The sequence below is a fragment of the Myotis myotis genome, unplaced genomic scaffold (assembly GCF_014108235.1).
Source record: "Myotis myotis isolate mMyoMyo1 unplaced genomic scaffold, mMyoMyo1.p scaffold_m19_p_7, whole genome shotgun sequence".
In the NCBI taxonomy this organism is placed as follows: domain Eukaryota; kingdom Metazoa; phylum Chordata; class Mammalia; order Chiroptera; family Vespertilionidae; genus Myotis; species Myotis myotis.
This window is the reverse complement of record NW_023416379.1, coordinates 65195650-65213164: the sequence shown is the minus strand read 5'-3', so window position 1 is coordinate 65213164 and position 17515 is coordinate 65195650. Positions and strand designations below refer to the sequence as shown.

The 17515-nt window shown below is 37.5% G+C and overlaps 1 protein-coding gene across 25 annotated transcripts in view; it reads left to right on the top strand.

Moving 5' to 3' along the window:
- RIMS1 (regulating synaptic membrane exocytosis 1) overlaps positions 1-17515 on the top strand; it is a 412050-nt gene that overhangs the window by 192106 nt on the left and 202429 nt on the right. For all 25 annotated transcript variants that reach the window (XM_036317896.1, XM_036317895.1, XM_036317870.1 and 22 more), the window contains 2 exons: positions 10247-10460; positions 13132-13143. In XM_036317896.1, the coding sequence (XP_036173789.1) occupies positions 10247-10460; positions 13132-13143 (226 nt within the window). The remainder of the gene's footprint in view (positions 1-10246; positions 10461-13131; positions 13144-17515) is intronic.

The following is a 17515-nucleotide window of genomic DNA, read 5'->3' as shown; positions in this document are numbered from 1 at the left end:
CCTCCAATCTATCAGGCTGGCAAAACGTTTAATTTCTGTTATCAAGGTTCTCTCCTGGACATACTCTACTCGGTCTTTTAGAGGCTCTTACCCAACATTCTCTGAAGAACGCTCCTGGCTTCAATCTCCATGTCACTAACTTCATGGGCCCTTCTGGTGCCCTGTTCCATGTGTTCTATGCCAAGGTTGGGAAGGGACACATAGTCCATGCCTCTTGTTTCAGTACCCAAGCCTTCCCGCCATTGTATTCTCTTCCCAAAGCAATTCTCCATTGACGGTGTTATGTGCAAATTGCTCTGATCTCTGCCCCTCTCTTCATGTTGGGGAAGGCTCTCATTTCCCTCAGCACCTGTTGATTAAGCTTTTGGAACTTCAAAGCACCTGCTCCCATCCCCATCCTCCTCCCAGAAAGTCTAGCCTAGACTTTGCAAAGGAAAGCCAGGAAAAAAGGCTGTTTGTCTTCTTCTAGCTTCTGGTCACTTTGCAGATAGAGGAAGGAAAACACAGAATAGAAATAAGTGAAGTGCTGTGCCAGTCACAGTGATTTCCTTCCGTTATACTATTACCAGTCACTTAGCATCATTCTGTGTGTCTTACCAAATATATAAAAAGCCAGGGGCTGTCACGACCAAAACAACCGGATGGATGACCGAACAGCAGACTGTGTGGCGTGACAAGGTCGGCAGGGGGATTAGTGAGGATGACCAAACGACTGAACAAGCAGGCTGCATGGGGCAACCAGGCCAGCAAGGGAGGCAGTTGGGGGGGACCAGGCCAGCAGGGAGGGCAGTTAGGAGACAGAGGTCCCGGATTGTGAGAGGGGTGTCTGACTGCCAGTTTAGGCCCGATCCAGGCAGTTGGACATCCTCGAGGGGTCCCGGATTGGAGAGGGTGCAGTCTGGGCTGAGGGAACCACCCCTCCCATGCACAAATTTCATGCACCGGGCCTCTAGTTTATAATAAATGACCAACAAATAATTATTGGTAAGAATGTCATTAATAATTTCCTGTTTAAATTATTTATTTTCCATTATAGAATGACATTTAGTTTTTTAGAAGATGATAAAAAGCTTTTTAGGTATTCATCTTTATTTTCTTCAAATGTATGCAATTCATCACGCAACTTGCCTACATTTGGAATCTTGGAGTTTCTTGAGTTGAGTGCACAGACATTAAAATCATGCATCATTATTGCATAGTGAAACAATGGAAAACACCCAGGCATAAAACCAAGGTTTCTATATCACTGATTTCCTTTTAAAAGCATTGCATATTTTATAACACTCTGTATTTTCTGTGTAGATCATTTAAATCTGAGATTTGTGATCATATATTTCATCAACCTAGCTAATCAATAATAATTTATTGTTAATTCTAAAATTGAAAGGTACAAATAAATTTTACAAAAAGATTTTACATTTGCAGTCCTGCATTTACTGTAATACCATGTAATAAAATATGCATTTTCATTTATTATTCATAATAGAACACTGTCACATATTTGATATGGATTAAAGCATTAGAACATCAGATACAAAAAATAAATATGCTGCTTATGGTTTCACTACCAGTATCCTGATTCTAAAGGCACATTTTATTGTGAGGACATCTTGACAGTGTGAGATATCAGAGTAATGTAAGGAGAATACAAATTGAAAAAAGGGTATTAAGGTTGGATTTTAAGAGCCAGTTCAGTACAGCATTGCAAAAGGTTACAGAGCAAGTAGATTTTTAGGAAGTAGAGTAATGAATGTGGCTCCTTCGTCCCTCCCCATTCCCTTTCCTCCCTTTCTCCTTTCTTTTTATAATGCCTGCTGCTAAATAAGAAAGGAGCACACTGGGAAATGAGTCTGACAAGTTGGCAGGGTCTTGGGTTGGACTTTTACTTTCAGTGCAGAGGAAGGAAGGGAGTCCTATCTGTAAGTAGAGGAAGAAGCCGGTGAAGATTTGAAGATGTAAGAGAGTTCTGGGTTGGTAAACAGCATAGTCTTTCTTCTCTCATTTTATGACCTTCTGTGATGTCCAAACCAGTAGTATAAACACGGCCTATTGGCAAAACCAGGAAGGAACTTTAACTACCTGTGAGAGGAAGGTACAAATGGCTGCAGGCCACCAAGGGCTGACGTAGGGAGGATGTGAATCCTGGTAGGGTTTGAAGTGATGGCTGTGTGAATGGCTTCATGAATTGTTAGGTGAAGCTCTTGGCAAAGAGCTGCCATAGGTACATCCCTCTGGAAGGAGGACACTGTCCCCAGTGCCTGTCATACGGGGCTACTCTGTGGGCTGGATTTTTCTCCCACTTTTCTGAGACTGGAAGAGAACACCCCTCTAAGATGTTTGTTCCATGGAGAAAGTGAGAATCTAGAGACCTCGCCCTCATAACTCAAATCTGGAAGCCTCATCTTACAAACTGTCCTGCTGTGGCCTAATGGAGAAGGGCCTATTGCTGCTTGCCCACCTCTCTCAGCTCGGGAGACCCCGCAGGCTGAGCTGCACCTGCGCTCAGGAAACCAGAACTGTGTTCACAAGTCATCAAAAAAGAATTTTGAGTCTTTCAGGAAGGCATCGTGGCTTGAGAAAACAGAATTTGGCAATAAATAGTGTTTAGGAGTTGAAAATTAATGAAAGTTATTTTGGGTTTACCTCAGAGAGGTTTTGGGTTCATAATGAAGCAAATATTGCAATGAGTCACATGAATTGTGGGGTTTCCCAGTCTATATATGTTATGTTTACACTATACTGTAGTCTAAGTGTGCAGTGGTATTAGTCTAAAAAATGTACATGCCTTAATTTAAAAAATAATTTATTGCTAAGAAATGCTAACACTCATCTGAGCCTTCAGCAAGTCCATCTTGTTGGTGGAGGGTCTTCCCTCGATGTTGATGGCTGCTGATGGTCAGGGTGGTGGTTGCCAAGGGCTAGGGGGGCTGTGGCAATTTCTTGAAATAAGCCCACCATGAAGTTTGCCACATCTATTGACTCTTTCACAAATGAATTCTCTGTAGCCTGTGATGATGTTTCATAGCATTTTACCCACCACAGAACTTCTTTCCAAATTTGAGCCAATCCCCCCCAAACCTTGTGACTGCTTTATCAACTAAGTTTGTGTAATATTCCAAGTCCTTTGTTATTATTTCAACACTCTTCCCAGCATCTTCACCAGGAGTCGATTCTATCTCTAAAAACCACTTTCCCTGCTCATCCATAAGAAGCAACTCTTCCAGGATTAATGATGTGTAGCCACGTCATTAATTCTCCTAGCTGGATAACTTGCTGCAGCATCTATATCAGCACTTGCTGCTTCACCTTGCACTTTTCTATGCCAGAGATGCTTCTCTTCTTAAACCTCATGAACCAACCTCTGCTCTCTCAGCTGTCATAGAAGAGTTAGGGCATTGATCTGGATTAGGCTTTGGTTTAAGGAAATGTTGTGGCTGGTTTGATCTTCTATCTAGACCACCAAAACTTTATCCATATCAGCAATAAGAGTGCTATGCTGTCTTATCATTACTGTGTTCACTGGAGTAGCACTTTTAATTTCCTTCAAGAATTTCCTTTTGCATATACAACTTGGCTAACTGTTTGGCACACCAGGCCTAGCCTTCAGCCAGTTTTGTCTTTTGGCATGCCTTCTATTCATGCCTTATTATTTTTTAGCTTTTGATTTAAAGAGAGACGTGTGATTATTCCTTCACTTGAACACTTAGAGGCCATCATAGGGGTATTATTGGCCAAATTTCAATATTGTTGTGACTCAGGGTATAGGGAAGCCCGAGGAGAGGGAGAGAGATGGGGAAATGGCCAGTAGGTGGAACAGTCAGAACACACACAACATTTAACAATCAAGTTCACTGTCTGATATGGGTGTGGTTGGCGGTACCCTAAAGTAATTGCAACAATAACATCAAAGATCACTGATCACAGATCACCATAACAAATATAAAAATGATGAAAAAGTCTGAAATACTGTGAAAATTACTAAAACGTGACACAGAGTGAGCAAATGCTGTTGAAAAAAATGGTGCTGGTAGCTGGATTCAAGGTTACCACAAACTGTCAATTTGTAAACAATGCAATATCTGAGAAGCACAGTGAAACGAGGTATGCCTCTACTGAGCAAGAGGCAAATGTCTGCTCTACAGAAGTTTCCTGGCATGAGTTCATCTGCATAACTTTTGCTTTTCCATGGTCAGCTCTTGTTCATTAGCCATGATCAAAAATTGGCATTATCTGACAGATAACACTTTCCTGAGTCCAAAAAACCTTTTATTTTCATGTCACATCCATATTTGTTGTCATACTTTATGTGAACTCAATGTAAGATCTGAAGAATGTGTATTTAAGATAATATATTCATAATAATAATAGAATAGGAGAAGCAAGTCCACGACAAAAAGTAGTTTCCTCATCAATAAAATGGGAATAAGATTATCTTTCTCATACAGTTATTATTTGTTTAAATACTAGTATATGCAGATCCTCATAAAATTAATTAGATGGCATAAATGGTCAACTTTATTTTATACATAATAATGTTGTCACATACATTCATTATTTTCAGTTCTTATGGCACTCATTTGTTAGTGATATTTGATGAAATAGAACTGCATTTTTTCTTTTTAATATGAATGTTTCATACAAACAAAGAGGACAAAGAAGGGAATAAAGCATACCTCATGCATCCATCATTCAGCTTAAGAAATAAAGCATTTCTGCCCTGACTGGTTTGGCCCAGTGGATAGAGTGTCGGCCTGCAGACTGAAGGGTCCCAGGTTCAAGGGCATGTGCCTTGGTTGCGGGCACATCCCCAGTAGGGAGTGTGCAGGAGGCAGCTGATTGATGTTTCCCTCTCATTGATGTTTCTAACTCTCTATCCCTCTCCCTTCCTCTCTGTAAAAATCAATAAAGTATATTGAAGAAAAAAAAAGAAATAAAACATTTCTAATACTTTTGAAGCCTAGGCTTGGAAAAATTTCATATCAGCATGAAAACAATATGTATTCTCCCCCTTGTGAGTACTCATCAAGTTTAACAAGTTTAGTCTCCTTGGCACATATATACATATCTAAATTTGTTGATTGTATTATTCAACTCTCCCCTATCATTATTTATTTTTCATATGTCTGGGTCTGTTGATTACAGAGAGAGAGGTGAGTAAAATATTCTACAATGAAGATGAATTTCTCTGTCCTAGTGGTTTTATCATTTTTTTACTTTGTATGTTATTATATGCACTCAAGTTTAGAATTGTCATGTACAACATGAAATTAATACTTTTTAAATAGTAGGTTAACCTCTTTATCTATAGTAAAGCTTTTGCTTTAAATATTGTATGTTTGGTATTGTTTTTGTTAATCTTTCCCTGGGATATATTTTTTCAGTCACTTATTTAAAACATTCTGTGCCTGTATAGTTTGGTTATAGCTCCTCTATTCCGTATGTAACTGATTTTTAGAAATCTAACGTGATGTAATATTTGTCTTTCTCTGACTGGCTTATTTTACTTAGCATAATAATCTCCTGGTTCATTCATGCTATCTCAAGTGGTAAGAGATCCTTCTTTATTACTGCATTGTGTATATGCACCACAGCTTTTTTTATCCATTCATCTACTGATGAGCACTTGCCAAAAAAAAGACAAATATCATATGATCTCATTTATGTGGAATCTAATGAACAAAATAAACTGATGAACAAAATAGGTCCAGAGATATGGAAGCATGGAACGGACTGACACATTTCAGAAGGAAGGGGCAGGGGGCATGGAAAAGATTAACCAAAGAACTTACTGGTATGTGCATATATGCATAGTTCATGGACACAGACAATAGAGTGGTAAAGGCCTGGGGTGAGGTGGGAACCAGGTGGAGAGGGGCAAAGGGGGGAAAATGGGTGACATCTGTAATACTTTCAACAATAAAAATAAATTTAAAAAAATGTAATGTGATGACCTCTGTGTTTCGATAATGCTGTAGTCACTGTGATTCCTGAGTGCTGGATTGTGTCTGCCATCGCATACCATTACTTCTAATTGTCCTGCTTTGTATATGTTTGTTTGTTTCAATTTTTTGTCTTCTTTGGAATGCTTTTTTTTCATTCCATGTTCTTCCCTCTTCTAGTTTGGATATTATATGCTCTATTTCAGATACTTTTGGTGGCTACGTAACTAAATTTTTGTTTTCAGCCACTTGTACAAAAGTTAAAACACGTTCTTGGTCACAGAGACTCCGTACATGTCGCTAGGGCAGCTGTTTGTGTCAGAGCTGTGTTACCTCTCTGAATTACTGCTCCTATTTCATTTTTCTCCTTTGAGGATCTCCATACATTCTCTCCAACTCAAACACGAATTTAAAAAGTATTCTTTTAAATATTTTCCAGCATGTGTGGCAATAGAATTTTTCAGGATATTTAGTCCTCACCATGAACTTGTTTGTAAATTTATTTTTTGTTTTTTCTTAAAATGGACTAAGACAAATATATATAATCTTTCCATTAAGCAAATATGCATTGGCTACTGTTAAGGAGGTATATGTCTTCACTATCTTGCCAAACTATTCGTTTCTAATTCAATTTACTGTTTGGTAGAAGAGAGATGTCATTTATAGAAATAGTAATAATATATGGTAAACAAAAACAAAGATGAAGTAGCTTATCAATAACCAAGTGAAATGCTATGAGATGGCAATACAGTTAGGTTTCATCTCAGTGGTCAGTGTCCTGCACACATATCCTATCTAATAAAAGAGAAACATGGTAATTAGCGTACGACCGCTACCCTTCCCATTGGCTAATCAGGGCAATATGCAAATTAACTTCCAGCCAAGATGGCGGCCGGCAGCCAGGCAGCTGGAAGCGAACATGAGGCTTGCTTGCTTCAGTGACAGAGGAGTCCAACGTTCCCCGCCTGCCTTGCCGGCCTCTGAGCTTGCAGTTTAAGAAACATTGTAACAAATATAGAAGCTAAACAAAACCCCAGAAACCTGCTTTCAGCCGGCCAGGATCTCAGAGCTGGAGTTGATACAGTGTTTCGATTATAGAACCTAAACAAACCAGATACTTGCTTTCAGCAGCAGAGGCCTCAGAGCTGGAGCCAGAGCTAAACCTGACCCAGAATAAAAAAGAAAAAAGAAAAAAAGGAGCAGTTGGGAGCTTCAGTCACCCTGAAAACAGCCCTCAGCCCCTCACCCAGACTGGCCAGGCACCCCAGTGGGGACCCCCACCCTGAAGGGTGTGTGACCAGCTGCAAACAGCCATCATCCCCTCAACCAGGCTGGCCAGGCACCCCAGTGGGGACCCCCACCCTGATCCAGGACACCCTTCAGGGCAAACCAGCCAGCCCCACCCATGCACCAGCCCTCTATCCTATATAGTAAAAGGGTAATATGCCTCTCAGCACTGGGATCAGCGGAGCCGCGAGGCCTCCCGGCACCGGGATCAGCGTGACAGGGGGCAGCACCCAAACCCCCTGATCATCCTGCAGCTCTGTGTGTGACAGGGTGCGGCACCTCAACCCCCTGATTGGCCCTGCTCTGTGTGTGACAGGGTGCGGCGCCCCAACTCCCCCCCTCCCCACGGGCCCTGCTCTATGTGTGACAGGGTAGCGCCATAACCTCCCCATCGGCCCTGCCCTGAGTGTGACAGTGGCGGCGCCCCAACCCCATGATCGGCCCTGCTCTGTGGGTGATAGAGGGCGGAGCCCCAACCCCCTGATCCGCCCTGCCCTGAGTGTGACAGGGGAAGGCGCCCCAACTCCCCAATCGGCCCTGCTCTGAGCCCGACCAGGGGCTGCACCTAGGGATTGGGCCTGCCCTCTGCCACTCGGGTGCAGGCCTAAGCCAGCAGGTCGTTATCTCCCGAGGGGTCCCAGACTGCGAGAGGGCACAGGCCAGGCTGAGGGGCCCCCCCACCCCCCCAAGTGCACAAATTTTTGTGCACTGGGCCTCTAGTATTGTATAAATGTTTCCTGAAATAGATTGCCTTTTAATTGGGCCTTATGGAATGGATAAAAGTCTTGTTTGAATTTAATAAAAGAGAGAGACTTTCAATTTCAAACCATTATATCCCAGTATAAAGCATACTATCAGGAGTTGTCAAATGGCCTATCATCTGTTTTGGAAATAAAGTTTTATTGGAATTTAGTCACATTTATCATTATGTACATTTCTATGCTATAATAGTAGAGTTGAGAAATTGCAACAGAAATTATGTGGCCTGCAAGTTCTAAAATATTTACAACTTGGCCTCTTACCATATATTTTGCCTACATCCATACTAAATTGTGTTCTGTAATACAAAATAAGTTTATAGGGAAGCTTTTTCTTGAGAGCTTGTTTGGAGGTTCTAGCAGGGGAGCGCAGCTACTCGTATACCCTTGACCGAAGACCGGTCCTCTCCTCGGGGGGGAAGGTCGTCCTCTTCGACCGAGCGCGCAGCTTCGGGAGGGACGCACATGGATCGGTGAGGGAGGAGGGGGACACCCGCCTAGCCAGCCAGATCAGCCGAATCAACCCTGGCGATCAATGGGGTGACAGATGTCGCAGCCAGATCGCCCTCACATCCGGGAAGCTTTTTCTTTAGTTTAGCTTTCTTCTCTTTTGTATTTTCTTAAGTGGATTTGATTTGGTGGTTCTCACAATAAATACTAATTCATGGACTCCCTCTACGCTTAAAGTCTATTTCTGTTTCTTTGATTTGAGGTATGTTTTTACTCCTACTCCTTAATAATTATTTTCTTTAATACAAGTTTTAAGATTTTCAGTGCTGTTTTGTATGGTTACTTTTTAAATAGTAGATACCCACAGTTCTTTTTTACTCTGCTATGCTTTTTTTTAATGTAATGTATCCAATAACTTCAATAAATTGATCAAGTATTCTTGCATTTATCAAATAACATATCACTATATCCTTCTATAAACTGAAATTAACTAGTCTTTAAGTTGAAAAGGTTTCAGATTCTAAAGTACTTTATGTGCTTTAATTATGGGAATTAACTAGGGGAAAAATGTCAATGGGCAAAGCAGGAAAGGTATTTCAGAACTTTAAAAGTAATCAGTAAATTTCTGCTCAAAAGCTATTGATGTCAAAAGGAAAACATAATGCAGTGCTTCAAGTGCAGTGCTTGGACTTAACTTACTTGGTTCAGTTTCCAGTGAGTGCCAGTTCCCCACGGCGATGTTAGATGTGGTGGGTCAAGCTAACTGCCTGAGTGAACAAGAGCATGTATGTGTGTGCTCCGTGTCCTAGGGAATACTCACGCCCAGCAAGCGAGCTCTGATACTCAGATACATTTGATTAGTCACTTCCCAGGAGCTTCTCTTTTGGTGTAATAGCCAGTGACTGCTGGCTAGGCTTAGGATGACTCTTTCAGTTCTCATTTACAAAACTAAGGCATCCTTTCACTGGGGAGTCCCTGGATATCCTAATGTTCTATACAGAACAGCTAATGGTTTCTCCTTGTAACGATTTAAGATTGAGGGATTTGAACCGATGTGGAGGGGAGGGGACTTGAATCATATTAACTGTAAATGTGGGGCATGTAAAAATCTGAATATTTATAAGGTGTGGTTTACAACATTTAATGTGACTTGGAAGAACCACCAAGTTAAAATGCATAAGCTATCATTCTGTATATTTTATCAAATACTTGAAGCAAAATACACAGTTTCTAGGAAGTAGGGGTGAAGGAAGATAACGTTGTAAAACACAGATTGCCTAGCAACATAGTTTAAAAGGTTTTTTTCCTCCCCAAGTATGGATCATACATAAATAATGGATTATGGAATCAATTTACTGTGACACTTTTGAAAGATAGTAATCAGTATTAAATTTAGAGTAAGATAGAAAATATCAGAGAACATCACATATAGTTATTAGGCTGAGTATTTTGCATAACTTTTGCTTCGATTATATACACACAGGAGTAGAAGGTGTTGAGACCTAGTTGAAATACTTTGAAAGCTGTCTGTCTAAAAGAGGCAGAGGCATGGAGCTGATACATGAATTCCACTGTTGGAAACAGAGTGATTCTATAGAGTCTGCTTACATCTGTGTGGTTCAGTGCAGGTAAAATTGGGACTAATAGAATACATGCTAATACATTTCTTACCTTTGTAGGTAAGATTATTGGAGAAGTTGCTTGGTATGTTTTGCTTTAGTTCAAGTAGCTATGACTCTATTCTGTTTGGAAAAAAATTTCTTTTTGTCTTCCATCATTTATTTAGTTTGCTACCATTCTCTCTTTTGCCAGGAGATTGCATCAACAATTTGAAAGCTATAAGGAACAAGTGAGAAAAATAGGGGAAGAAGCACGGCGTTACCAGGGCGAGCACAAAGACGATGCTCCGACTTGTGGCATCTGTCACAAAACAAAGTTTGCTGATGGGTGCGGCCACCTCTGCTCCTACTGCCGCACCAAATTCTGCGCCCGTTGCGGAGGCCGCGTGTCTCTGCGATCGAACAACGTGAGTATTCGGGGGGCGTGAGAGAAGTGTTGAATGTGGATACCAATCTGTAGCTTCCCAAGCAGAAATATTGCTTGCATGTTAGAGAGCAAACGCGTGCATAAATGTACAAGTGAATATGCCCCTCCCCATTTCCTTCTTTTGTTTTTCATAAGATTCACAGTAGTGCAGTAGTGATGAAAATAATTCATAAAAAGATCGTTTCTATATGTTGTATCTTTTTTAAAAATATATTTTTATTTACTTCAGAGAGGAAGGGAGAGGGAGAGAGAGAAAAAACATCAATGATGAGAGAGAATCATCCATCAGCTGCCTCCTGCTCGCCCCCTACTGGGGATTGAGCCCGCAACCTGGGCACATGCCCTTGACTGGAATGGAACCTGGGACCCTTTAGTCTGCAGGAGGAAGCTCAATCCACCAAGCCAAATTGGCCAGGGCTATATGTTGTATCTTAATAAATTATTCCCATTCAGAATCAACTGATTTATCTGTAGAAATCAATTTATTTTCTGAAGAATGCAGTAAACGTAGATATAGTATCATGAGTTGTAAAACTTGAAAGCTAGGGCCAGTTCTTGTAAAAAAACAAAATAAAACAAAAACCCCCTTTAGTTTCTGCAACATTGGTTTCAGATTGAATGAAGGTAAAATGCAAAGTAAACTGTATGACATTAAATGTAATGTAATTTCATATCATGTTAAAGAAATACAGTGCTTATTTTATCTCATGGAAATTATTCGAATTTTTAAAGAGCATGTTAAAGCATTTTAATGTGCCTTTTAAAACTTACTTGTTCTCTATGAGCTATAGTCTCAACTTGATGTAGTTTTCTTAGTTGCCTTAAATAACAGCTACTCTTCCATTATGCCAGTGCTTTAAATATATTCAAAATTTTGAGGCAATAAGATGCTAATATAAGGGACTTAATATTATACTTTGTGAAGTACTAGATTAATTCTAATAAGTATTTAGTTTAGAACACATTTTAATGTTGTACTTTATTATATTTCAAATGTTGATACAATGGAATTATTTATAGGGATGTCTGTAAGAGTTTTCTTTGATACAGATCTTCAATGTATTGTAGAAGTTAAGGTTATCACAGACAATAGTGTGGTGAAGGCCTGGAAGGGGGGGAGGGGTACAAGGGGCCAATAGGGGAAAAAGAGGGGCATCTGTAATACTTTCAATAAAAAGATAAAATTTAAAGAAGATTATCATATACCTAAATAATTCCCGTTGTTTGTTTAAAGAATTTCACATATTATCTAATCATGTATAAATTTTAACGTAATACAAAGTTATAATTAAAAATAACTTTAGGCACTTTTGATATCTTCCTAATTTGGAAAATCACTGTTAAAATTACACTGAACCTCCCAATCAGCATTGTATTTTTTGGTAGTGTACTTAAGTAGTAGGTAGGGTATTCTAACAACTTTTCCGGTAGAATTAAGGCATTCAGTAAAATAGATATTATACTTTAACGTGAGCCTACTATTATCTCTGTGGCCTTGGGAAGATAATTCAATTAAAATTGTTAAAATTAGGTTCTTTATGAAATGTATATTTTTATGTTTTATTCTTATAGCCACATAAGTTTTCGTTTTTACTTCTAAAAGTTCTATGCCACCTTAAAGGCTTTCTAGAACAACCTTGAGTTAAGGTATTGTCTGGCACATAAAAAGTGTGCAAGACCTATTTGTTAATTTTCCCTTATTTGGTATTCTTAAACATACTGTTTTGGAATGAATTCTCACAAACCAGACCTGGGAATGATATTTTAGGGTGCAAATCAGCTGAGTGCTAATGCTGACTGAGTGTGTTTAATTTCCTATTATAAGTTTGAGGCAAACTAATATAAATATAGTTAAACATTTATATTTTAAAATTATTAGGGTTAAACTCATGTTTTAAAAAGGAAAGGTGTTTAAAGAAAATTGAGCTAGGAGAGAATGCTTTAGAGTAAACAGTCTGTCCTAATGTAGTTCATCCATTTTTACTAAACCCAATCCAATTTTGGAAAAAATATTAAAAAGAATAAAATTTTAAAAAAACACACACAACTTAAACTATTTAATCTTGAACATAAGACAAAAAATGTAAAAAGTTGTTTTTTTGTATGATAGTTAAATGTTAAAATGTGTATTACAAATAAATGTTGCTTGTGGAATAATTTATGGTTAAAATAAAGTATTTTTTTAACTTTTACTTATTATAAACATTTCCCATTCTTAGATTTTTTTCAATTTGTAACTATAAATATTTTAATACTAATTTTATAAAATTATTCATACAAATGCATTTTAATGTATCCTTTAATAATAGGTAGACTATGTTAGTGAATTAAGCTTTCTTTCTTAAGAATGTTTTAAATGTTTATTTCATAATCCAATTTCTAAACATTTTAGAAATTACAGTGCCCAACTTTTGTATCTAGCATATAGCAGGATCCATATATGTGCATTTTCAATGAAAGATTGAACAATGACTATTTGGAGGGAAGAGTAAACATTTAATTTTTAATATATGTACCTGTGTTTTAACACTTAAGAGTGACATATAATTGTTTTTCTTAAAAATCTATTTATTAATATGTGCCTTATTTTTGTTTTTCTCTTCCTCTTTTTCTTCTTTCTTTATTCTGCTTCCTTGGATGCTTACACAAAGGAGGACAAAGTGGTTAGAATCCATGATTTCTTTTCTATCACTTGTTATATAATGTTGTGAACTTTATTAAGTGAATGTTTCACCTAGTATTATTAATCACTATATTTCACAAAGAAGTTATATGCTAGAAGGAGCGCATTCCCAGTTCTCATGGGGAAAAATAATAAAATGAATATCTAGGAACATTACAGAGTTTATATTAATAGGTAAAGTTTGATTAGTTTCCATTCATCGGAATGGTGATTTTAATATAATTTAAACCATTATGAACTTATATGTCCTCTTAGCTCTCTGATTTTTGATGATGATTCCGTCTGCTGTCAGGAGCAATAAAGTCTAAGGGACTTCACCTTTCTCAGCACTCGGTAGATGCAGAGGTAGATGATTTGAAACTTTACTGAGAAGGAATGGAATGAACTGACTTAGTGAAGATAATGGATGTAATTTAAACCAAGAGCTCAAAAAAGTGATTTTTCTATAGAACACAAGTAGCAGAGTTGTCATATTAAACCACATTATATACCATTTTCTTCTCCCTCGTGCGTAGAAATCACGCCCGAGGGGAGTGAAAGGTCACTTTGAACTCTCATCTGCTGTAGAAACCACAGAGGCTGTGCTCGGGAAGATAGGGTCCAAGTGGAACCTTCAGTCAGCCTGTCCTTTGAGTGTACACTATACGCTTTCATTTGGTGTAAATTACAATTTCTCCATAGCTCATTGAATTCCCAATATGAGACTGAGACAGTGAGTATTTGGGGTTCAATATATCAACTCAGCTGCCTTTGTTCAACTGTTTTCAAGTTTAAATGATGTACTGCAGTGCATAAGTAGCAAGCATGACATTGAATTGAACATTAAGTGTGTTTTAAAATTTGATGCTAGTATATGTTCAGCAGTTCTTTTCTGTGAAAAGGAAATCAGATTGAAAATTACCTAGTTTGTTTTCACTAAATGTGTTTGTCTTTACCAATAGTGGTACATGCGATCATTTGGGGGGCTTTATTTAATGTAAAACATACTGTGTTAGAAAAACTATAATTAGGATGTTATATCTTTGATGTCATGAATATTATTACTTTGGATGAGTCCACTTTAAAATAGATAATTTTTAATTCCTTTAACTAGTAAAAGTTTAAGTGAATAATAATGCTGGTGTTATGTGCACTTGGTGTTAAGACTTCAGCTATTCTTGCAGGGCTGGCCAGACTCATTGTCCCTTTAACAACACTTCCCATAATGGTAGGTTATTTGTGCTTATTATGGCAATGAGAGTTTAAGTGAACTTTGTGGTTTTCAGGCTAAAAATAGGGAGGAAATACCTGTAAAATACCATCACTTTTAGTTACTTTCTTCTCTTGATTAGAATGCATATATCAACCATTTATTTTTAAATAGTTTGTCATATGTCATAATTTTATTAAAAAGCTTTTAACCTATTGAGGTTGTTCAATGAATTGCATTTCTCATCAAGAACACTGAAGTCAGCTCTTGTCTTACCTTTGTTAAAATAACTGAGTATTAAACAAATTACTTAATTGGTGGTTCTTTCCCTATTTCTCTGAGCTCTTTCATTTTTGGTAGAGAAATTATAATTTACAGAGGTGTGTGTGTGTGTGTGTGTGTGTGTGTGTGTGTGTGTGTGTGTGTTGGTATGAGTAGAAAGGGAAGAGAATGGTACCTTTCTAAAGCAATCTCCTTTTGATCAATATAAGATTAATGAGTTCTACTTAGTTTTGCTGAATAAATGTGACTACAATACTAGTGTATATGATCTGATCTAAGCTTAGCTAACATAATTCTTCCTTTTATTAACTCCAACAAAAATTATTATTGATCTCATATTTTATATCCTGGCAGTGTTTTATTTTAAAACCACACTTAGCCTGAAACAAATCTAACAATATCTTGGAAGCTTGTGCACTTACATATAAAGAAAGTGACTCTCATAAAGAATCACCTTGCATTTGACATAGGTAATAGCTTATAATAGGAGATTATTTTATACAAGTTCACACTCTCATAGGTAAAATTATGATCATTTACTTCATTGAAAGTCCTTCCAGCTGGTTTAAATTGACTTTGTCTTTTTTACTCTCTATTTGGTGGCAGAATATTGAATTTAGATAACTCTTTTGATAACATTAGCACTTTGCTGTTAAACAAACTGAATTGAATCCTCCAAATTCAGTCCTTTACTGGTTATGATTATCTTTAGTATTTTTTTTTGTGGGGGGGACAGGGGATAGGGTGATTGATTTGTGAATACAGCAACTAAAAATGATCTTGCTACATTTCTAAATAAACTTTATTTTCACACAAAGAAGTGCCAGGCTTTATAAGGTAAGACTATTTTGTAATAAACATCAGCAATACTATGGAAAATAGAACACTACCTAGTTTTCTCATTCTTTCAAACTGTGAAAGATGCAGCTACAGTGGGGCCTTGACTTACGAGTTTAATTCGTTCCATGACGGAGCTCGTAACTCAAATTACTCCTATGTCAAATCAACTGTGAACGAGTGAGACACGTGATGCTGGGCTGATGTTGTGGCGATCACTGTGATGTTCACTGCGCCAGCTAGCGGTGGGGTATCTGAAGCTGGCTCGTAACCCGAATTTTAGCTCGCAACTCAAAGCAAAAAATCAGTTTGGAGACGGCTCGTATCTCGAAAAACTCGTTAGTCGGGACACTTGTAAGTCAAGGCCCCACTGTACCTACTTTTTAAACAAGTGTAAAAGATACATTTTTATATCAAGATAGTAACTATTGAGTCCTGCTTTTTAAAAACCGGCTCCTCGTGGCTTTTAATTGTTGTTTGCTTTTAGAAATCATTTTACCTGATGCATTGATGAAGCTAGTATAGTTTTGTACAAAAAGTTCATAAAAGACAAGGAGGGGTGAGATAGGACAGTGGGGAGTTTGTAACTGGACTTTTTTTTTTAATCATAAGTTGTTATTTATGGGATGATCAATTCTTAACAGCATAAAGAATTTTACCCTTACAGATTTTGCTCTTAAATAGCAAATTTATGATTTTTTTAAAAAAATCCCTTGCTAGGGTTAAAGAGAAGCAAGTCAATAGTAGAATAATAACCATTTTAAAAAATAGTTTGAATGATTGCATTAAATATTTATTCTTATTATGAAAAATTTTCTCTCAGAGTTACCCATATTTAGTCCATGGCATGATGAAGTATGTGATCGTGGTTTTCAAACTTCATTCTTTTGAGAAAAGCATCTATAAAAGTTTTCCTGGACCTACTTTCATGTTCTCTTTTTATTTTTCTAGATGATTTGACAATGATTTCTCTGCAAAAATGTCCTATTAAAGAGTCTTTCCAGAAATATAATATAGGCCTAAGGAGGGAAGTTTATAACTATAGATAAAAATATCAATAAGTAAATGTTAGGGTGGATCAAGGAGAGAACTTTCTCTAAGTAATTTAATAGTTTAGCTTTCTCAAGGTGTCTCTTCTCATTTTGTTGTGCTTGTCATAGAGGGTAGTAAAACGTCAAACTGTAAAAACTTTTATGTTGGGTAATTCAGAAAGTTGTAAATTTTTTATTCCAATTCTGTTTTAGGAATTTGCTATATTGTTTTTCAAGGGCATGGAATTTTAATTTCTTATTATTCTTATTATTCTGGAAATGTTTGCTAATAGTCAATAATCATTAGGAAGTTTATGGTTCTTGTTTTGCCCCCAACCTGAAATCATTGTTTAATACACTTTAAAAAATTTGTTTCTGGAAATTACAATTTCACAAGCCAGTGTTAAATATGGATGCATAGTAGCACTAAGGGAGTTGCGGCAGGGTGTAGAAAGTAGCCTCTTCTAGTATAAGGGAGCTTTGTAAAAAGGGAGCATGGTAAAAAGCTCCTAATTTGGGGGGACATCTCTTCTTTATATACCAAGGAGTGGGATTGCAGGTCATAGCTCTATGGTTAACATTTTGAGGGACTGATGAAGTGTTTTCCCAATCAGCTGAACAGCAATGTTTGAGGGTTCCGATTTCTCCACATTCTTGTCAACACTTGTCTGCTTTTTCCCTCCATAATGATCATGTTTCATGTGAAATAAAATGATATCTCATTGTGCTTTTCATAAAGCTGATTCTAAGCCAAAGTCTTATATTTTCAAAGTCAGCAATTTCTTGAGAATAGATTTTCTTAAAGGACAAGCATCTTCAAAGTATTAGAAATTCAGCTTCTTTCTTCCCTCTGGATTCTTTATTTTCCTTACATTAGAATTATGTAAGTACTTATTAATCTATATAAATCAATCAGAACAGGAACTCTGTTAAATTTAAGATAACTTGGAATCTAATTTCTGGCTAGACTAGCTATCCCTAGGGTGCACACAAATTAAGAGATTTTTTTATTG